General features: G+C 35.9%; 1 protein-coding gene across 1 annotated transcript in view; it reads left to right on the top strand.

Annotated features, from left to right (window-relative positions):
• Positions 1-1124: 1124 nt before the first annotated feature.
• The window catches only part of TSLIG3B (tRNA splicing ligase complex subunit 3B), a 29837-nt gene continuing 9429 nt past the window's right edge, over positions 1125-21532 (top strand). Inside the window, exons 1-6 of the mRNA XM_016220375.2 lie at positions 1125-1224; positions 7959-8104; positions 9228-9362; positions 14402-14580; positions 17044-17124; positions 17740-17856. Of these exons, the coding sequence (XP_016075861.2) occupies positions 1154-1224; positions 7959-8104; positions 9228-9362; positions 14402-14580; positions 17044-17124; positions 17740-17856 (729 nt within the window). The 5' untranslated portion in view covers positions 1125-1153. The remainder of the gene's footprint in view (positions 1225-7958; positions 8105-9227; positions 9363-14401; positions 14581-17043; positions 17125-17739; positions 17857-21532) is intronic.

Raw genomic sequence — 21532 nt, 5'->3', positions numbered from 1 at the left:
GCTTTCAGGTACAGTATGGAGTCAAGTTTTATAAATGACACGTGTGCTTGAAAAATGTATATTCTGAAGTTTTAGGGAGCAGTGATCTATGTATATCAATTAAGTTAAATATATAAATCATGTTTTCCAAGTCTTATGTATGCCCACTGATTTTTTTTTTGACTGTTTGTTAAATCAGTTAGAGATATATGTTTAAAATCTTCCTCTGTAATTGTGGATTTGCTTATTTCTCCTTTAAGTTCACTTGGGTTTTTAATTTGTATATATTGAGGCTGGTTATTAAGCAAATAAACATTTAGGATTATTATAGCCTCTTGTGGTCTTGATACTTTTATCATTGTGAAATGTCCCTATTTATGTCTCTCTGATACTTCTTGCAGTAGTAGCTATTTTCTCTGATGTTAATATTTCTACTTAGCTATCTTAACAGTTTAACTTATTTTCCTTTTTGCCTGTTTTTAGATTTAGTCAAGTGTTTTTTTCATTATTCTATTTCCCCCTTCTCTTAGTTGTTAGTTACAAGTTTTACATTTGATCAGCCCTTTAGTGAATACCCTAAGATGGAGACATGCAGCTTTTATTAATGTTTCTTATACAACTCACCTATATTTTATCAGCAATACAACACCACAGTGTGTATGTGTAAGAAGATTCTACAGATAGATGCAAATATCTGATGACTTTATCAGTCTTCTACATTTCATAATGAAACAATTATAAATCAGCTGCCCTTTATTTCTTAACGTTGGAGCTCTCCGCGTATATTGATGTAAAAATCACATGTGCAGGTACGTGATATTACCTACTAATTTTAACTCAAGATAATTATCCCATTTCAGGATTTTTGTTATAAGCAGGTTTGAGAACAACTTGCGTAGAATCACGATGTTTGCTAAGATTGGTTTCAACACGGATAAGACCCAACACAAAGAAGGCTTTTGATTACTACTTCTATTATTCTTTTTAAAAGTTATTGCTGCAGAAAGCCGCTTTAGACCCTGAGCGTCGACCCTCCTTTGGCGGGAACCTTTGGGCTCCGAGTCGGAGGCGCTCCCAGGCAGCTCCGGTCAGGATCCCGGCCGGAACCTTGGCGCGGTGACGCCGGTTTCCGGCGGGCTGCTTAGAGCGGTGAACAGCGGTGGGCCGGAGGACCATGAGAGGGCCGGAGCCGGGTCCCCAACCTACGATGGAGGGGGACGTGCTGGACACCCTAGAAGCGCTGGGGTGAGTATTCCTAGGGACGCCCTTCCCCCGAAACCGCAAGCTCTTGCTCGGCCTGGCGGCTGCAGTCTCCACGCTGTGGGCCTCGCTGGGCTCCGGCCGCTCCGTGCAGGCCTCCCTCCCCGCCTCGCTCCCTCCGGCGCCGACGGAGTTAAGAGGGAGGCGGGAAAGAAAGCCGTTTGGGGGCTTGGGGGTGGAGTAAGGCCGGAGAGCTGGGGCGCGTGGCCCCCTCTTCCAAACCCCTGGCTTGGGAACTCCGCAGCCGGCACTCGCGGCCGGGGCGAAGGGGCCGGGCTGCGGGGAGCACGGTCCTACCCCGAGGGCGATGTTTTTATTTACAAAGTTGCGGCGCCTGGGGGGAGGTGCCGGAACCGGCCCTGCCGCCGGAGACCGGTCTCCTAAGGTGTACAACCTGTGGCTTAATTAGGGCTCACCCGTGGCTTAATTTTACCTCAGGAGCGAATCTCTCCTGCTTTCCTGATTGTAGAAAATATTTTATAGTTCAGTCCATTCATTCAGCCATTTCCTCCGTTCGTTAACAGCATGTCTACTTGTTGTTATTGTATTCATTAATGCATATTCATGTGCTAGGCAGAGGAAAAGACAGTTTCAGATTACTAGTAGTTTACAAAGTTGTGGGGGCTACTAAGAGTGTACTGGTATTTACAATTCAGAGTGGTAAGCGCTATGAGAACTCCTGGGATTGTGCTGATACTTCCAGGCAGGGGGAGCAGTGTATGGAACATAGCCTCCCTCAGCCTTAACCTGTTTTTCTTTACAGCTGTTGCTCCTTTCCCGAATTATCTTGACCTGCACATTGTGTCTTGAATGCCCCTGTTCCCATCCCCAGTCAGCTGCAGGAAAACAAGTGCCTTACTAGTTCTTATTCCCAACACCATCCTGCAGTGGTGTCTGGGACAATATACGGTGGTGGAATGAATGGGTGAATGAATGAAGAAGAGTTCAGAGAAGAGCGTGCACAGAGATAAGCACAGGGGTAGGTAGTTGAGAGTCAAAAAATACACGTTAAAGAGATTGGAGCCATCTGCACAATTGTTTGCCTTGCCACATGTTGGAGTTTCATGATTAGGCTGTGCCTTTGCAGTGCTATTATGAAGATTGAAACCCCCCACTCCCTTTATCTTTCCCTGAAGCTGCACTTGCTCCTCTATCAATTAATTGCTTCTTTTGGACCCCGAGAATATCTACTTTGCATCGATTCAGTGTTGGAGAGCCTCACACTTAGTAGATCCTGAATAAATGTTTGCCAAATGAAAGAACAGAGCCAGTGGTTATTTTGGGAGCATTTTTTACTTCTGTGAAACCCCTTAGAAATTTTCACTTAACTTGGTTAAGGAAGTAACCATAACGAGAAGTTAAAATTCTTGAGGTGTTAGGCCTCAAACAGCTTGAATTCCCAAGTACTCCAGGTAAGACTAGTGGGATTCTGTAAAAATTTTGTGGAAAACGGAAACTCAGTCCTTTTTTCCTTCTTTTTTTATTCCTTGGGTTTGTTTATATTATAGGTGTTTGAAAAATGAAGTTGTTATAATCTTGACTTTTTTTAAGGAAAATTAGTTTCAGAGTATTCAATATAGAGAGTAAAAATTTACACAGGTTAGAGTTGATATTTCCTGGAATAGCTGAAGACAAGATTTTGAAGTTTTAATTTTCCTATAATGGTAATGAAATGTAGAAAAAGTACTGTAGTTGTTTACTTACAATAGGTGTTGTAATTTAACAGTGTTTTAAAATGCTATCTATGTAGATTGTGAATAATGCATTTTTATTGTGATTAAAACGTGAGATCATGAAGGTTCTTTAGTTTGTCAGATAGAGTAAGTTAAAGGGAGGAATTAAAAGTGGACATTTGTGTGAAAGAACAATTCAGTGATGCAGTCTGTTATAAATGAAAACAGGGTAGAAATAACTAAGTTTCCTCATGTGTGAAAGGACAGGTGATTTCAGAAGTCTCTTTTAGTTCTGAGAGTGTCTGATTTTGTAGAACAGTGGATCTCAACCTTGACCATGCATCAAAATCATGTATGGAGCTTGTAAAAAAATGTCCCAGTCTTGTATATACCACAACCTGAGTGAATCGTGATCTCTTTTTGGGATGCAGTATAAGCATGCATTTTAAAAAAAGCTTCACAGCCTAGGTTGTGAACCACCATTATGGAGAGAAGTTTATTTCAAATATTTATTGAGCATAACTCTGTATTGGACACTTCTGAGAAGTCAGTGGTGGTCAAAATAGACTTGTTCCCTGTCCTTGTGGAGCTACAGTCTGGCAGAGAAACAGACATGATCACACAGATATTTATTAACTCTAATAAGTGCTTTAAAGGAAAAACGCAGGATGACATAACATGACAGGAGGACCCATGTAGTCTTAGGGGTTAGTGGTAGATTTCTGAGGAAGTGGCCTTTGAGTTGAAATAGGAAGGGTGAATAGGAGTTAACTAGGTGAGGTTGGATGGGAAAGGAGGCCAAAAGTGTCCTTATGGTGAGGACGCAGTATGAAAGACCTTGACATGGAAAGAAACATGCTGTGCTAGAACTAGAAGGAGGCTAAGTGGTGGGAGGGCAGAGAGCAGAGGCCAGAGTGGTGGGTGGAAGATTGGATTGGAGAGTTAGGTGAAGACCAGGGCATACAGCACCTTTTGGGCTGTGTTGTAGATTTTATTCTTTGGCATAACAGCAGTTATGGGGGGACATGACTGAGGGATTTTAAATTAAAAAAGGGAGTGGTTAGATGTCTAGTTTGAAGTTATCTCTGTCAGCAAGGTGAAGAGTGGATTGGAGAATTTAGTTAGTGGATTTAGAATTTAGAAGTGATGGTTGCTTATTGGCAGTGGATGTGGAAAGAAGTGCATTACAGGACTTCGTGATTGATCAGATGTTAGAGCTGAAGGAGATGACGGTATCAAGGATTCATTTCTGCAATAGGTATGTATTTAGCACCAAAATGAAATATGTGTTAGAATCTAAATTGAATAGGGAAGAAAGTGAAAACAGCAGGGAGCCAGTAAATAGAGAATGTGGAGGAACCAGTGGAATGGAGGTAGAGATGATATTAAAGAATGTTGTCATTGTAGGTGATTGACTGGTCAAAAGATCAAGCTGAAAGGATAGATAGTAGGTTGTGGTTGGGGAGTGACATATTTGAATTAATGATTTCCAAGGTGATAGCAAGGTCTAGGGGGTGGCTTACTGACATGCAGCAGCAAAGGGTGGAAAAGAGGAAGTTAGGGAATTGAGAGCTCAGGATACCGGATAGGGTATACATATGGACTTTGAAGAAACTTAATATAATGGCAGAAATGGGATGGAAAGGAAAAGTGAGCACAGGGAATATTGGGGAATATCGAGGAATATCCAAGAGATTGGTAGATGAAAATCACAAGAGAGAAAGGGTGGCAAATCTGACTGCCTTGAGCCTGGAGAGAGCAGGAGATGCTTATAAGAAAATGGGGGAGTAATGATATGGATGTTATACTGGGAAGCAAGGAGGACATACCCTACCCTCTTGATTGAGAGGGTAAACTAGCCAAAGCTAGAGGTGGTAGAGATAATCTTCCTGAGAAGAGAGTGACAATATAGGAGAGTTGTTGTTTATGGATGGAACATTGTGGAAGAATTTGGGAAGCGGAGAAGTGGAGAGCTGGACCAGAGGCAAGCCAATAGGGTAGGCAAATGATGGGAAAGGATCTCATATTTTATATGTTGGCAAATAAAAATAGAAAACAAAGTAAATTAGGCCCTGGCTGCGTCTTTGTGGCGGTTTGCCAGTGGCCCTACAAGACTGAAGATTGAATCATGCAGTTTGAAGTGTCAGACCAGCAGGTATCTCTGATGTTTGGAATAAGAGTAGCACTTTCCTAATTAAATAAGAATATATAGAACAAACTTAGGGCATAATAATACACCCTTCAGGACATTATGGCAATTAAATAAGGTAATACATGTAAAGCACATAGCACTGGCCTACCATAAGAGCAGTTTATAAATTTTAGTTGTATTATGATTATGATTGTTATTAGATGTTAGGTTTATTAAATGCATTTCTTTCTTTTTCTTTTTATCCGACTTGATGAACCTGAGGCATTAAGGATTGTAGGGTTTTCTCCCTCTAAATTCTTTATTTCTCGTGATTTAATCAGTTTTGTTGAATTATGGTTGGCATTTGAGTGAAAATAACTTATCACCAACTGTATGAATCAGATAAATTTATTCAAGGGTTTATGATTATTGCAGAAATGGAGGCAAGTAGGGGGAAATAAGATGTTTATGATTAAATCTCAGTGAGAGGCACTGTAAGACATGGAGGAAATGTAACTGCATAAGAGGAACCAAGTCTGGGCTAGAGGAGCAAAGACAGTGCTCTAGTCTCAGCTCTGCCTTTACCTGGCAGCATAACCTGGCCAGGGTATTTGCTTAGTTTCCTTATTAGTGTAGACAGAAGTTTAACAGTTCACATGGAACATTTGGGGTCAAATCTGGGTTTAAATCAGCATGTCATCATCTAGTTATTTTCTGATCCAGAATTAGGATAATGCTAACTTCACATTATTGCTGTAAACACTAATGAATTATAAATAAATATATTTATAAATATAAATACATATATATATGTATGATATATGTATATATATATGACTAGCACTGTGCCTGGCCTATTTCTTAAAGCATGTATCCTAACCTCATTAACCCTTAATTTCTTACTTGTAAAATGGGGATTAGAAAATATACTTCATGAGATATGACCAGAGAATTCAGAGAGAAAGAAATGCAAATGGCTTATAAACATGAAAACATGTACAACATTGCTCATAAGAGAAATGTAAATTAAAACTATACTGAGATACCAGATGGTCAAAAATCCAAATGTTTGACAGCAGTGGTGAACTATGAGAACCCCTGTAGAGGAAAATATAATATCTAGCAAAGTTACATATCCACTTACCCTTTGACCTAACAGTCCCACCTCTCGGAATCTATCCCAGATATATACGGGCAAAAATCTGCCAGTTTTTTGTAATGACAAAACACTGTACTAACCCAAATGTCCTTCAGTGGAGGCATAGTGAATAAACTATGGTGCATCCAGACAGTGGAGTATTATACAACAATAAAAATGATTGAGTAGTATTTCTACTTATCTCTAGTATATGTAAATATGTGTGTGTGTGAACGTATACGTGTTTAAAGCAAGGAATAGGACAGTATATAGTAGGCTACCTTTTATCTAAAAAAGGAAAAGTATATATATTTATGTTTGTATTTAAAAACACTGTGGAATGACATCCCAAAACAAATATGGTTACCTTTAGGGGAGGGTGGCAACAGAGTACAGGGAACACGATTAAGGTTGAAAACTAGATTTGTCTGAATGTACCTTGTTTTGTAAATTAGATTTTGAAACCATATAAATGCCTTACATAATTATAAAGCAAAATTAAAAATGAAACAAAAAGACACAAATCCCTAAAAATTAAAAGCAAAATGAAACAAAGGTCTGTCATTATATTGAGTATGTGGTTTAATCACATGGAAAGGAATTTTTAAAAATACATCTTTACTGGAATATATTCTTAAAGATAAAAACATCAATTGTTTTCATTGATTTTATTGCTAGTAAAAATGCTGATTTTCCTACTCTGAAACTATGTGCCATTTTATATTTTTACTAGGAAATAAATAAAATTAGATAAAAACCACAACTTTAGAGAAGATAGATAAAAATATAAAACAAATTAAGTAAAACTCCCACAATTCTAAGTTTGAATTGGAAATACCAGTGTGAACTCCTGATGTAATTTCTCTTAAAAAGGTACAGATACAGTGACTAACCTTTAGTATCAGGTTGTGTACTCTAAATACCATTAAAAAGAATCAGGGCTTCTTGGAGAAATGGCCAGTTACAGGCATAGGACAGGAACACCTTGTCAAAGAAATCAAGGAAAGTATTCAAAGAATACTGGGGATAAGTCAAACACGAATTGCCTCCACTAACCAAAGATAGGACTGTATGAAAAGAAAAATAAGTGCAGTGGATTAAAACTCATCAAATATGTTAAAAATCTATAAGTTTATAATGTGAAAAAAAGTTCAGTTGCAGAAAGAGCAATAAAATTAGAAAACTGGTATCTAATTCAATTAAGATAATATATACGATGATTAAAAATTTTAAGGTTCTATTCAAATACACTTTGTAGCAGTGTTTGAAAGTATAAAATTATAAAATAAATGGTTTAGGTTAAAATGATCTCATAGGGCTTTTTCAACTTTAATTTTTTAAATTTAAAATTTGCATCTGTTTTGTCACTACTTCCTTTTTTCATATTCTTGTAGCTAGTATAATTATTAGACCTAGCTCTATTTGACTTTGTTATATGTAATATTTCTCTAAAAAGTGGTTGATAATTTTACTAAAAAATGTTAAAATATAGGAAAAAAGCCAAATGTTAATTATATAGAGCAGGAATCAACAAACCATTTCTATAACAGACCAGACAGTAAAAAATTTTAGGCTTTGCTGGCCATACTATCTCTGTCACAACTATTGAACTCTGCCATTGCAGTGTGAAATCTGCCAGAGACAGTCTGTAAATGGATACATTTATCAGCTGTGCTCCACTAAAACATTATTTACAAAAACAGGCAGTAGGCTGTGATAAAGAATGCAAGGGTTTTTTTTGTGTGTGTGTTTTAACTTTTTATGTCTTTCTTTCTAGGTATAAGGGACCACTGTTAGAAGAGCAAGCCCTTTCCAAGGCAGCTGAGGGTGGACTATCTTCACCTGAATTTTCAGAGCTCTGTGTTTGGTTAGGCTCTCAGATAAAATCACTGTGCAACTTGGAAGAAAGTATCACTTCAGCTGGTATTGGCCTTGTGTTTTATTTTTTGTTTAGTAGTAAAATGAAATGATAGCTTATGATTTACAGTTTTATCTACAAAGTGCCTACTGTTCAAAGAAGAATCATCAATATGAAGAACTTTAGTATATTAAATATCTTTGAATTAAATGCTGTATTAATCCAAAATTTGTTCTTAAATTTGTATAAGATTATAAACAATTACTGTTGATCCTGTCTTAACCTTAGTATTTTTTAGAAAAAGTAGACTCTGAATTTGGTTATTTAAAAAGTTTAATTTTTGAATACTGCTTATTTTGAATAAGGTGTTTGTTTTTTTAAGTACATGTAATCCCAAATTTAAATTGTATTACAAAGCCTGTAACTCAAGACATGGATTCACACAGGAATGCTCTTATAAAATATTCCTATACTAGCTCATAAAGTTTTAATTCATAACTATCTTTGGTAACTGGAGTCTTTGTGGGTCTTTGATAGAATTTCAGGTAGTATAATAAAATGAAAAAAAAAAAATATTGGGCATTTGCTAGGGGACCATGTAGACCTCCCTTTTGAAGCTATCCTTTTAAATTACTTTTTTTCTTGCCAAATCTAATAGAATTCACTTGAAGCTAAGATTAACTAAATTCAAAACATATGACACAGGCTCCCATATAACTAGGTTATGAAAGATAAGTAGTGAGGCTTAATTAGATGATTGCATTTATTATCTGAATCCATACAAATATAATAGAAATGGATCACTTGCTCTGAAACCAGTTAATAATTATAGCCATAATAATTCTTTTAATATTTTGGTTACTAATACAAAATATTTTCATTTTATCTGCTTTTATGGAATGTACATTGGAAAATACTTACCGGATTTAAATATAAAAATATTTCTAATCTCATGGTTACATATTTAGATTCTTAAATCGATACTTATGATTCTGAATTTAAGTGTTACTTTCTAAATGTAGAAATTGGTTACCTTTATCTAAGCTTTGGGGTCACACATGTAAGGATTTAATGTCAGAGAAAACTTAGACTTGAATGTAAAATTGAAATGAACTAGTGGTAGATTTTATAGTATCAGATTATATGGTAAATATTCAGTAAATATTTTATGATTTTTCTTTTTTAAAGGAAAAGATGATCTAGAAAGCTTCCAGCTTGAGATAAGTGGTTTTTTAAAAGAAATGGCATGTCCATATTCTGTACTAATATCAGGAGATATTAAAGACCGTTTAAAAAAGAAGGATGACTGCTTGAAACTTCTTTGTAAGTCCTTTCTTGGAACATTTAAATGCATGTGTTTGATCTGGTTTTTATTATTTTCAAGTCAAAATTTATGAAATTTTATTATTGAAGCATTAGATATCTTGTATATTTAAAAGTTTTTAATATTTGACCTAACTGGGGGTGGGTTCAGGGTAGAAGGGGTCCATGGGGGGGAAAAAGGGGACATCTGTAATACTTTAAAGATAAATTTAAAAAATTTGACTTCAAATATGAAGCTGACTCAGAGATATTTATATAAATGTAGTATAAATTCTACTAATGTACTCGCTAAGATTTCTAATGCTTATGATTTATTTGGCCAATGTAGAATTCCCTGTGTTTGTGCTTTATATAGTATTTTAGTAGTTTTTCCTTCACTTAATTCATCTCTTAGCATTTATGACTACATTGCTAAAGTTGGTGATCTCTAAAGTCCTATTTAATCCTAAAACTCTTTGAAACTAGGCTACTAAGCTGATTATTAGATCTTATTTTAGTGGTAGGCACTGAATGATAGAGGGTTCAAAAATATTTATTGACCACTTACTGTTTTACCAGAAACTATTTTAGGCATTTGGGATATATCAGTTGAAAAAAAATTACAGCTTTGAACCACTGGACTTCTAGTGAGTGTTGCCTATTTTTTATATTTTTAAGTTTTTATTTATTTATTTTCAAGAGAGATACAGAGGCAGATTTGTTGTTCCACTTATTTATGTATTCCTTGGTTAATTCATATTTGCACCCTGACCAGGGATGGGACCCGCAACCTTGGGGTATCGGGATGACGCTCTAACCAGCTGAGCTGTCTGGCCTGGGCAGGTGTTGCCTGTTTTCATCAGGGGTTAATTTGGAGTAAAATTACCCTATATGCAAACAATTATCATAAATAAGAATCCATTTATTTGTATTGGGTTTCTTAAAACATTTTTTTAGTTCAGTTAAATTTCAATCTCTTCAAAGTTCTGCAAACTGACCATTTGAAAGAATTTTTCTAACATCTGTTATTGAAGATTTCTGTTGTTTTAGGTTGACCATTTATTAAAAGATCCATGTGATATATTCCTCCTAGACTCTAGTGTTAGTAATGTTTGTTTCACTGGAGCAGAAATTGCCTATATGTGTTTAACTATCGATGATGATAGAGAAGTGTTGATGTTTGAATTACCTTGTGTGTGTTGGGTGGGGGGAATAGCAATTATGTCTCGCCCCCCCCTCAGTTCTATACTGTTTCCTCATCTTCCTTCCACTGAGTATGAGTCACTGATTTAGTGAACCATTGTTATTAATGGGAGGTCATAATAACCCTTAGGTATATTGAGGCAGAAAGGAAGCTAAGAAGTACGGCCTAGAGGAACATGCATATTCTTTATGTCCATCAGTGAGAACTATGTAATTTCCTCATGTTTCCCTGTTTGCCTTTACTGTGAAGAAACTCCGCAATAGTAGTAAGATAGGCTTCTGATGCAAGTAAAAATAAAGAGGAGATACAAGAAAAGTTGGTATAGTTTTTTCTGATTATGAAAATACATGCTTGGGAGGCGGGTTAAGATGGGGAGTTAGTGTTAAATGAGTACAGAGTTTTCACTGGGGAAGATGAAAAAGTTCTGGAGATGGGTGGTGGTGATGGTTTCACAACAGTGTGAATGTACTTAATGCCACTGTATACTTAAAAATAGAATGGTAAATTTTATGTTATATGTTAAGAAATTGCATGCTCATCATAGAAATTTTACAAAGTAGATAAAATTGTGAAGAACAAAATCATTTATAATCTCACTTCCCAGAGAGAATCATGAATAACTTTTTGGTATATTTCCTTTTCCTTCTCTTTTTCTTTTGTACACACACAGTTAAATAAGATTAAGATCTTGTTACAGATGCAGTTCCTTCTCTTCTTCCTCTTCATTTAATATAATGTGAACATTTCCCCATAACTTAATATTTAAAAACAATTTAAGTTGGCTACATAACATTCTATGCTATGGACATAACATTTTTATTAAATAGATTTCAAATTTGGGGGTATTTGGGTTTTTCCTGTTTTACATTAATTTCTCTGTTTATAAATTTGGAGTGCTTTTACTTAGATTATAAACATTAAAAAAAAAATCTCGCCCTGGCCAGTTTGGCTCAGTGGTTAGAGTATCGGCCTGTGGACTGAGGGGGTCTCGGTTTCGATTCCTGGTCCAGGGCACGTACCTTGGTTGCAGGCTCAATCTGCAGCCCTGGTCAGGCAGCCAGTCAGTGTCTCACATCGATGTTTCTTCCTCTCTCCCCTTCCCCCCCCTTCCACTCTAAGAAAAATCAATGGGAAAAAAAAACTCTGGTCTAGGTATATATTGCCGTATTTTGCTCCAGAAAGGTTATACCAGTTCACAATTTTACCGGCATCTATTCCATCTTATCTTTGGTTTCACTGTCTTGAAAACCTGAATAGGAAGCTTCTTCATCATCATCTTGAAAGTATTTGCAACATGTATAAAATATAAAGGGCCAAAATCCTTACTATGTGGAGAGCTTTTGTAAATCAAGAAGAAAAAAAAAATTCACTGGAAAAATATATAAAAGCATATAAGAGAAGAAAAAGGCATTCTACAGAAAAAATATTGTTTTAAAATTTCTTTTACACATGAAAAGATGCAGTATCCCTCAAAGCTAAAGATTTATAAAAAATAAAATGATAGGGTACCATTCTTTTTCACTTAGCAGGCTAGCAATACCAAACAAAAAAAATTTTTTTAATCCATAATAGAGTTTGGGGGAGTAAGCATTCTCATATACTATAGGCATTAGAGTGTGGTGGGAAAATAACTGGTACAACCTTTGGAAGGCAAATTATTAATACCACAATTGAAATTCACCTGCCTTTTAGCTTGGCACTGCCATGACTAGGAATACATATTTATTTCCCCAAGTGTACAAAGATACATGAAAAGGATGTTCCCTATGGCATTGTTTGTAGTAGTTAAGTAGCAATGGTACATCTTTGTAATGATACACATCTTTGGAATGACACCGTTTTATAGCTGTTAGAGTGAAAACAGATCAAATGTGTTGATATGGAATGACCTGTGAGTTATATTGGTAAGGAGGAAATGAATATACAGAACATGTGTATTATGGCTTGTAGAAAAGAAAGAAAAGTGCATAGATGGTAGATATGTGTACTAAATATACATACACATATACACCTAAAAAGATAGCTGAGAAACGAATAATGGTGATTTCCTCAGGGGAAGTGGAATCTGAGGATCTGTGGTGGGAAGACGACTTTTCACTGTATTGTTTACCATCTGAATGGATTAGTATTTTAAATACTAGACTGAACTCTTGTTAGTACTATTACATAGAGCATGTTTCCATAGAACAAAGGCAGACTTCAGCCAAGGTTCTATCCAAAATATAAATTTTTAGAGGGACCTTGGCATTGTTTTCATAAGCAAAGTTTAATACTTATTGGACTTAACTTTTTGTGGGCTCTTTGGACTGTCTGACATGTAGATTGCATGGAAAAGTCTTTAAATCAGTGGCTCTTAATTCTGCCTGCCCATGAAAAATCACCTCAGGTGTAAAACCACACAGATGCCCTACTCCTACTTCAGATCTGGCTCAGAATCTCTGAGGGTGGGATCCTGACACTTGTACTTTTAAAGTTTTTCAGATATTTCTTCTCAGCTAAAGTTGAAATTACTGTATTAAATTGTGCTGTGTGTGTGTGTGTGTGTAACTTTAAGCAAATAAAAACAAGCAAAACCCCAATATTTTAACTACTGGAGTGAAAGTTAATTTAAAATAAGACTATAACCATCTAAGATTTTGAGTAATTTTCTTAAATATGCCTGTTGAAAGGATTAAATGAAATTGTGACAGTAAAGGGATGGTCTATCCTGGCAAATAATTACTCAGATTACTCCATCTGCTTATAGATTAGTTAGAGCTGTACATTCTCCCCTGGCTTGAGCACTCTGTGCATATGAAAGAGAATATTTTATCAGAGTCTTACATATTTTTATACATTATTTTCTTTTTAAATGTGTCTTTATTGATTTTAGAGAGAGGAAGGGAGAGAGAGAGAGAGAGAGAGAGAGAGAGAGAGAGAGAGAGAGAAAGAAACATCGATGATGAGTCATTGATTGGCTGCCTCCTGCACCCCTTACTGGGGATCGAGCCCAAAACCTGGGCATGTGCCCTGACCGGGAATCAAACCTTGATTTCCTGGATCATAGGTTCATCCTCAACCGCTGAGCCACGCTGGCTGGGCTATACATTCTTAAATTATTGATTCACTGGTGTGTCTCTCTTACTGGACTTTAAACTCTATGGGTAGGCACTGTCTTTTTTTTGGTTCCTCCCACCTTTTTATTATTTTATACATTTTTTGTGATAAGAACACAGCATAAGATCTATCATCTTAGCAAATTTTTAAGTATTTAAAAATTACAGTACAGTATTGTTAACTATAGGCACTGTGTTATAAAGTAGTGTATCTCTATGATTTACCTTGTATAACATCAATATGTATCCAACTTGGCTTATGGGGACTATGTCAAGGTCCCTCTGATTTTAAAACTTCATTAAATCATCAGTTCTTAAAAAATTTATATTTGACTAATAACTTCCTATTTCTCCCTTCCCCCAGCAACCATCATTCTACTTTTTGCTTTGTGAGCTTGACAGTTCTAGATTTCCCATCAAAGTGATATATAGTATTTGTGCTCCTGTGTCTGGCTTTTTTCACTTTGCACAATGTCCACCAGGTTCATCCATGTTGTTACAGATTGCTGTATTTCCTTCTTTTTAACAGCTGAAAAATACTCCATTGTGTGTGTATACCACATTTTCTTTATCCATTCATCTGTTAAAGAATGCATAGGTTGTTTCTGTATCCTCAGAATTGTGAACAATATGGCCGTGAACAGGGTAGTGCAGATCTCTTTGAGATCCTAATTTCAATTCCTTTTATATGTACCCAGAAGTGGGATTTTTAAGGAGTTTGTGTACATTTTAACATTATTTGTTTTTTCCTTTTCTTTTAGTATTTTTAAGTACAGAGCTCCAAGCTTTACAGATTTTACAGAACAAGAAAGGTAAAAATTCTCAATTAGATAAAAATAGTGAAATTTATCAAGAAGTTCAAGCTATCTGTGATACCCTTGGTGTTCCCAAGTCAACAACTTCTGACATTCCACTTATGTTGAACCAAGTGGAGTCAAAGGTATTTGTTTTTTTTCCTTTCTTCAGAATTCAAATAAGTGCTAACATGTAAATGTTGTATTAAAAATGAAAATATTTCCTTTAAGTATAAGATATATATTTCATTTCAAGAGAAGTTTATCTTCATGAAAACTAAACTTTGGATTTGGAGTTAATATGCATGTGACCTAATCTGCCTGTAGTTAATACTCAGGCTTTGTGAGAGTTGTGTAATAGAAATCTCTTTGCAAATTTAAGGATTCCTTTCCTAAACAGGGTTGAAAGACAGTATAATGAAACAAGTAGTTATCCTATAAGGTCAAAGGCAAACTAAATTTTTTAATGGATATTGTTAATAGAATTGCAATGTGGTTGTCATTGGCAGCACAGTTTCTGGTGAATAAGTGTTTGTTGTAGAGTGAATGAATGAATGAGCATCCTGATGGAGTAAAAACAACCACAAACTTTGGATTAGGAATGATTTGGGGTTGGCTAAAATGTCTGGGACTGTTTCAAAATGAGACAGATTTCTGGGCTTTTCCTGATAGTACTTTCATATATTCATTCCAAAAAGGCTTTTTCCTTTTATGGGCTTCAATTAATATTAAGTTTCCCCAAACCTCTTTTCCCTACTTAAAGCAGGCTATAATGCCTTTGCTCAAATGCTGGCAGGCTAGTTATAAGATGGTTGTTACTGGGGCCATTGTGGCCAAATATTTACCTAAAAGGACTTCCCTCTTCAGTCAGTACCTATCAAAAGCAAGTATTTTCTTTTATGTGTGATGTATGCAAGAGACTTTATCACCATTGGGAGAAAAATTATTTTCTGACTTGAAGCTGTTTAAGTGTGACTCTAAAGTAATTATAGTAATATTAATAACAAATATGTAGCATTTACTGTCCTAAATGTTTATATGTAACAACTCATTGAATTCTTAGGTCACCTACAGTGAGGTAGGTACTATTATTATCTACAACAGCTGCATGAGGAAACTGAGGTACTAAAAGATTTAATAAATTATACAAGTTTCTAACTAGTAATGGTAGACTTGAGGTGGGAACCCAAGCAATCAGCCTTCAGAGTCTATACTCTTAACTCCCTGATTATATAATTCTCAACCTTATTAAAACTGTTATCTAATGTTGAAATCCTGGGAATGTGATTACATGTAAGAAACTACAAGTATGCATTTAGAATCCCTCTTGAGTGAGGAATTACAACTAAAACTTTTAGTAATATATGAAATAATCAAATTGGAAGTATTTACAATAGTTGGGGAAGCTACAGAAAAGGTATATTTTAAGAAAATAAGTTAATTCTTTACAACATGTAAAAATTGTATCAGTAATTATTGTTGTAGAGGTAGATTTGCTGTGAAGCTAATAAAGCTTAAGCTTTGGGACCCCTCATTTACACAAGTTCTTTCTAAGCAAATTTTTTCAAAAGAGCTTTCTCAAGATACAATTCACATGCCATAAAATTCACCCTTTTAAAGTGTGCATGCAGTTCAATGAACTTCAGTGTATTTTCAGAGTACAGCCATCATCAAATCTAAATTTAGAACATTTCTATTACCCTCAAAAGAAACCCTGTGCCCATTTATAGTCACTCCCCTTCACCACCACCAGTCTTCAAGCTACTTTTATGTTCATAATTTTTAATTCCTTAAAGAATGCCTCCCAACATTAAATAAGCTTCATGCCACCCAAAATATGAACTGCTCCTGATTGTTTTCCCTACTTACCTATAACTAAGAAACTGTAAATATTTCATTCCATTTTGAAATATTTTCTTTAGATAATGAAGATTCTCCAATTAGGAGGATGAGTAACTTAGGCTATCATTTCTCGGTCATTTTATTCAGGATAAGTGACTGCTAGTTGAATGACCCCTGACATTGCTAAAGCAAAAGCGAATGCCTAATGTTGTTCATAAAGATAAAAATGTTTCAGGTAATTTAAATCATTGGCTGTGCAAAAATAATGAAATTTGTATGTCGTGACTGTAAGTGAGAGGGTTTTGCTCTCCTGTGTTGTCTTGCTGAACAGTGAAATCAGAATACTTTCAATTGGAATGTGTACATAGTACCTAATTGAGAAAAATCTGTGTGATTATCAAAGGTGTCCTTTTTGAGAATATACCAGGATGTAAGAGAGTGCCATCTTAAGAAGAACTCCAAAGTTGTTTTGCATAAAATATACAATCCTCATTGCAAAACCTTTTAGTAGCTACTTATCTACATACATTATTTCTTATTCTGGAAAAGAAGGTGTGTCATTGCTTGAAATAATATAGCTAATGCTCTTTGAAAAAGATATTTTGCCTTGTAATGATATTCTTTCCTAGTATATAAAGGTATATTTTAGTTATTTCACTTTAACATTTTATTTATTTTCTAGCATTAAAAATCACATTTTAAGAAAGAATAAGATTGTTTTAAATTAGGTAATATACATTTTCACAATCTTTTATATTTACTTGTAGGTGAAAGATATTCTCTCAAAAGTCCAGAAAAATCATGTGGGAAAACCACTGCTGAAAATTGATTTAAATCTGGATCAGGCAGTAAGTCCCCCTTACCCGCCTTTTATTAGTTTTGTTTAATTCATTTAGTGGATATGACTTAATTTTATAAATGGACATCTAGATTTTACAGTGTGTAGCATGCATTTATTATTTTGGAGAATTAAAATGAATTGATATTCTAGATTGATATTCTAATAGGTCCAAGCATTTCTTCAATCAGGTTATTAATTTTAAAAATATCTAGCTAAGAGTTTTTATAGTGCCCAGGATATTAGCATAGTTGTGATTCGAAAAGGGTAGGAGCTCAGTGCCAGCAAGATGGGAAGTTGTTGGTATTTTCTTTCCTTATATGTCCCTGCTACTTAGCAAGTAGATGATTTACCTTAAATTAACATATTTGATTGAATTTGATGATGTAAATTCACCAATTGTAAAGTTTAACTTATATGTTTATATCTTCTGAATATCATAAATATTCTATCAAATGCTCTATTATTATTTAAAAAATTTACTGAAAAGTCTCATGGGATCAGAAAATGGTCAAGTACAATATCTTTTGAATCAGTAGGAAGTATTGACCACAATTTTAAAACTTATTTTCTGTGCATAATGATAGAGTCAAAAATTTATGATATTTGTTTCCAAATTCTTTAGGAAAAACTGGAAAGAATCAATGATGCTCTTTCCAGTGAATATGAGTGCCGCCGGCGGATGTTGATGAAACGATTGGATGTAACAGTGCAGTCCTTTGGATGGTCTGATAGAGCAAAGGTAAGGCTGTTTTCCCATTTGTGTCCTGTAGGTGGTACTCTGTGACAGCTCTTCAGGCTCTATCTGTTATGTAACTGTGCCACATTTGCACTTTTTCACTCTGTCTGAAGCACATGCCCAGGCCAACGACTGGTCTTATATAATGACCCTAGCCTTGTGTAAATCCTTGTTTGCAGATGTCTTAATTTCTATCCATATATTTCACATTTATTTTAAACTCATAGCTGTTGTAATTTATGCAAGGATTGCATAAAAGAAGGCATCAGATGAGATAGTGAAATAGATATGGTGAGCAGCTGATTGAGAAAGCAGGATATAAGAAATAGGTACAGGTAATACAGATACCTGATCAAGTCGTCTTAAAAGTGTCTTAAGGCTGTGGAGTGTGGTCCAGTTGAAGAGGGTGCCGGAGGGTGGGGGCATCCACAGAGAAAATCTCTTCCGGTAGCTTTCTAGAGAGCTGTCTCCCATCACTGCCATTTTATGCCTTTACCTGTACCCAGGCTTTGCCTGGGATTCCCTGCCCTACCTTGCATCATATTCTAGAAACTCTCCAGACAGTAAGCTAGGACAACTGTAGGAAGTCATTTGCTTCCCCTGTTTCAGGGTTCACCATCCTGTGCTCCTTGATGTCCAGTGTCTGAAAAATCATTGGTTTACATGGGTTTTACAGTTGTTTCAGGTTGCAAGGTAAATCTTGTGCATGTTACTCTGATGCTATTATTACATTCTTTGTATTGACTGGGCATTTCTTCTGCCACTTGTTTTATCAGCTGGGGTCATTGATGCAACTTCATTCAGATGATGCCTGGCCTGGGCTAGTACATCCAGGATGCTTATCTCACATGTCTGGGTTCTTCTGTCTGCTGGGTTGCTTCGGTTGTCTTCTTGGCTCTGATGTGGTCTCTGCATGTGATGTCTTGTATTGGTTTCCTATTGCTGCAGAAACATATTACCACAAACTTAGTGGCTTATGTAATTTACATTTGTTCTCTTACACTTCTAGAGATCAGAAGTCCTAAAATGAAGATATTGGCAGGGTTGCGTTTCTTCTGGACTCTTCAGGGGAGAATCTGTTTCCTTGTATTTCCTAGCTTCTAGAAGCCACCTGCGTACCTTGGCTCTTGACCTCATCCTCCGTCTTCAAAACCAAACCGATAGTGTAGGATCTTCGGACCTCTCTTCCTCTGCTTTCATTATCACTTCGCCTAGTCCTCAGACACTCCTGTCTCTCTTACAAGGATCCTTGTGATTACACTGGGCCCACCCAGATAATCCAGGATAATCTTTCCATCTCAGGATCCTTAACCACATCTGCATCTGCGAGGTAACATATTCACAGGTTCCAGGAGTTAGGCTGTGGACATCATTGGGGGCCATTATTCAATTTACCACATGTCTCCCCTTCCTTCTAATTGGATTTTATTTTTTCTTGCATTGTATTTCACTATCATATGCTGCTGTTTTTTTCTTTTTCTTTCTTTTTTAAAAAAGTATATTTTTAAAAATCAGCTAGTCTAACATTAGAGCCCTTCATTTTCTGTACACTCTCCTCCCAGAAGCTTCTGTCCTCCTATTGCACCCTAAGCTGTTTGCACGGCTATCCTTGGCTACGCCACTATTTCTGGATCCAATGGCCTCCTCTTTCACTGTTTATTCTCCTATTCTGTTATAGTAAATCCACAAAAATTTCCTAACAAAGGGTGCATTTGAATGATTTTTCTGAATCCTTGAATTCTGAAAATATGATTATTCTGCTGTCACATTTGATTTATGGTTTGGGTAAATGTAAAATTCTAAGACTATTGAAGGCATTGTTTTCTAGCATTTAGTGCTGCTTTTGAGAAACCTGATGCCATTTTCTCTGATTTTGGATGGCCTTTTATTTTTTCCCTGGAAGCTTTTGGATTCTTTTCTCTATTCTTAAGAGTTCTGAAAGTTTACAATAGGTGTCGGTTTGGGTCTTTTTTCATTCATTGTGCTAAACACTAGGTGTACCTTCAAATTTTAGCTTTTATGTTTTTCTTTATTAACTTCTTCCCTTTTGTTTTTTCTTTCTGAAAATCTTTAGTCGGGTACTGAACACTCTGGGTAGATCCACTTAAGTTGCTTTATTTACTCTCTCATGTTCTATCTCTTTCTCTCTCTGATTCACTTTCTTGGAAATGTCCTTGGTATTGAATTTTTGTTTCTGCCATCTTTACTTTCCAGGAATTCATTTTGATTCTTAAGTTTTTCTTTTTCATATTTTTTTTTCTCTCATATGGATATGCTATCTTCTTGAATGAGGATAAAAAATGTCAAAAAGAAAACTCCACCTTTTTTTGGCCTTCAATTATTTTTCTTTCCTACAGGGTTATTTTTTGTTTTTTTCACTTGTAGTGGCTTTCTTCAAATTCACGATGGTCGCTGGTTGTTTGTTTTAAAGAGCAAGACACTGAAAAGCTGATAGGAAACTCCAGTCATTGATTGGCATTGTTAACAGGAGGCATTGGAGCCCGCTATTGTGCTGTGGGCATTCCTAATGCCTTCTTATAGAAGTCTTTTTCTCAGTAGCTGCTCATTTTTTCAAGATAGGAAACCTCATTTTTTCTATACACTTTTTCCCCTTTGTCCAGGGGAGGAGGAGTGGCAGCATGGCACCAGGGGCTGGAGGAGTAGACTGTTCTACAAATGAACTGAGTTAACCCCTATTTTTGGCTCCACATTTCATTTTCTGAGATTCTGGTTCCCTTCTTATCTGTATCCTTTCTTTTCCATTCTCTTTGTTGACTCATTTACTTAGAAATACTCCCTCATGTATTGTACATAGAGCCTCCTTCCAAACACTGGGCAGACAGATACAGAAAATTGAAGAGTGATTCGAGCAGAGTTGCTGGTGAAATGAAAACTTATTTCAGGGAAAATTTTTTTGAGCATAGTAATAGTGTAGCTATGTGTTGGAGCTGAAAACTTTCATTTATGTATTTTCTTTCAATAAACACTTATTCAGCGTCTCGTGTGCAGCACTATGATGGACCTGGTCCTGGATGAGCATTTCCATACCCTACACAATTAGGTATAAAACATTTTTAGAAGATTTCTGTATTTGTAGTACCTAATCAGCTTCTCAGATGGTTAAAGCGTATTTCTCTTCTGCACGTACACTAGGCTAAACTCCTGAGATGTGTGTGTATATGTCACTGAAGTGACTGTTGTACAGAGAAGCCCAGTTGCTCTAAGAGCTATGAGTTACCAAAGAAGTAGATGACACGATTGCTGACCTCAAGAAATGCAGTAGGGCTTAGATGTATGGGAGGTATTAGTTTTACTGACCTCTGGAAACTTATGGAGGTTGTATACATGTTGAGTCTTCAGTTTAACCTGATAGAATTTTAATGAGAAAAAGAATTTAGGAATATAAGGACAACTGTGAAAGGTGGTAGTGCATTAAAAGTGTCTTAACATCATAACTTAGAGGATGTTTTCAGTGTTGGCCTTAAGTTTACAGAGAAATCCCAAATGAGTTTCGACATGTTCTGTTCTTTGAGCATTACGAGTGGCCTGGATTTATGGGCATGTTAACTCTTTACTAGCCTTAAACTTGGGGACTTTGAGAAAATATGCCTTTAGGAAATAATCTTGATAGTTTATTTTTCATCTTGGTCTTTTTCGTCATGTTTTAGGACAAAGAGGT

This window comes from Miniopterus natalensis, chromosome 1 (genome assembly GCF_054644295.1).
Source record: "Miniopterus natalensis isolate mMinNat1 chromosome 1, mMinNat1.hap1, whole genome shotgun sequence".
Taxonomy (NCBI): Eukaryota; Metazoa; Chordata; class Mammalia; order Chiroptera; family Miniopteridae; genus Miniopterus; species Miniopterus natalensis.
The sequence above is the reverse complement of the archived record's forward strand: the minus strand, read 5'-3'. Positions and strand labels throughout refer to the sequence as shown.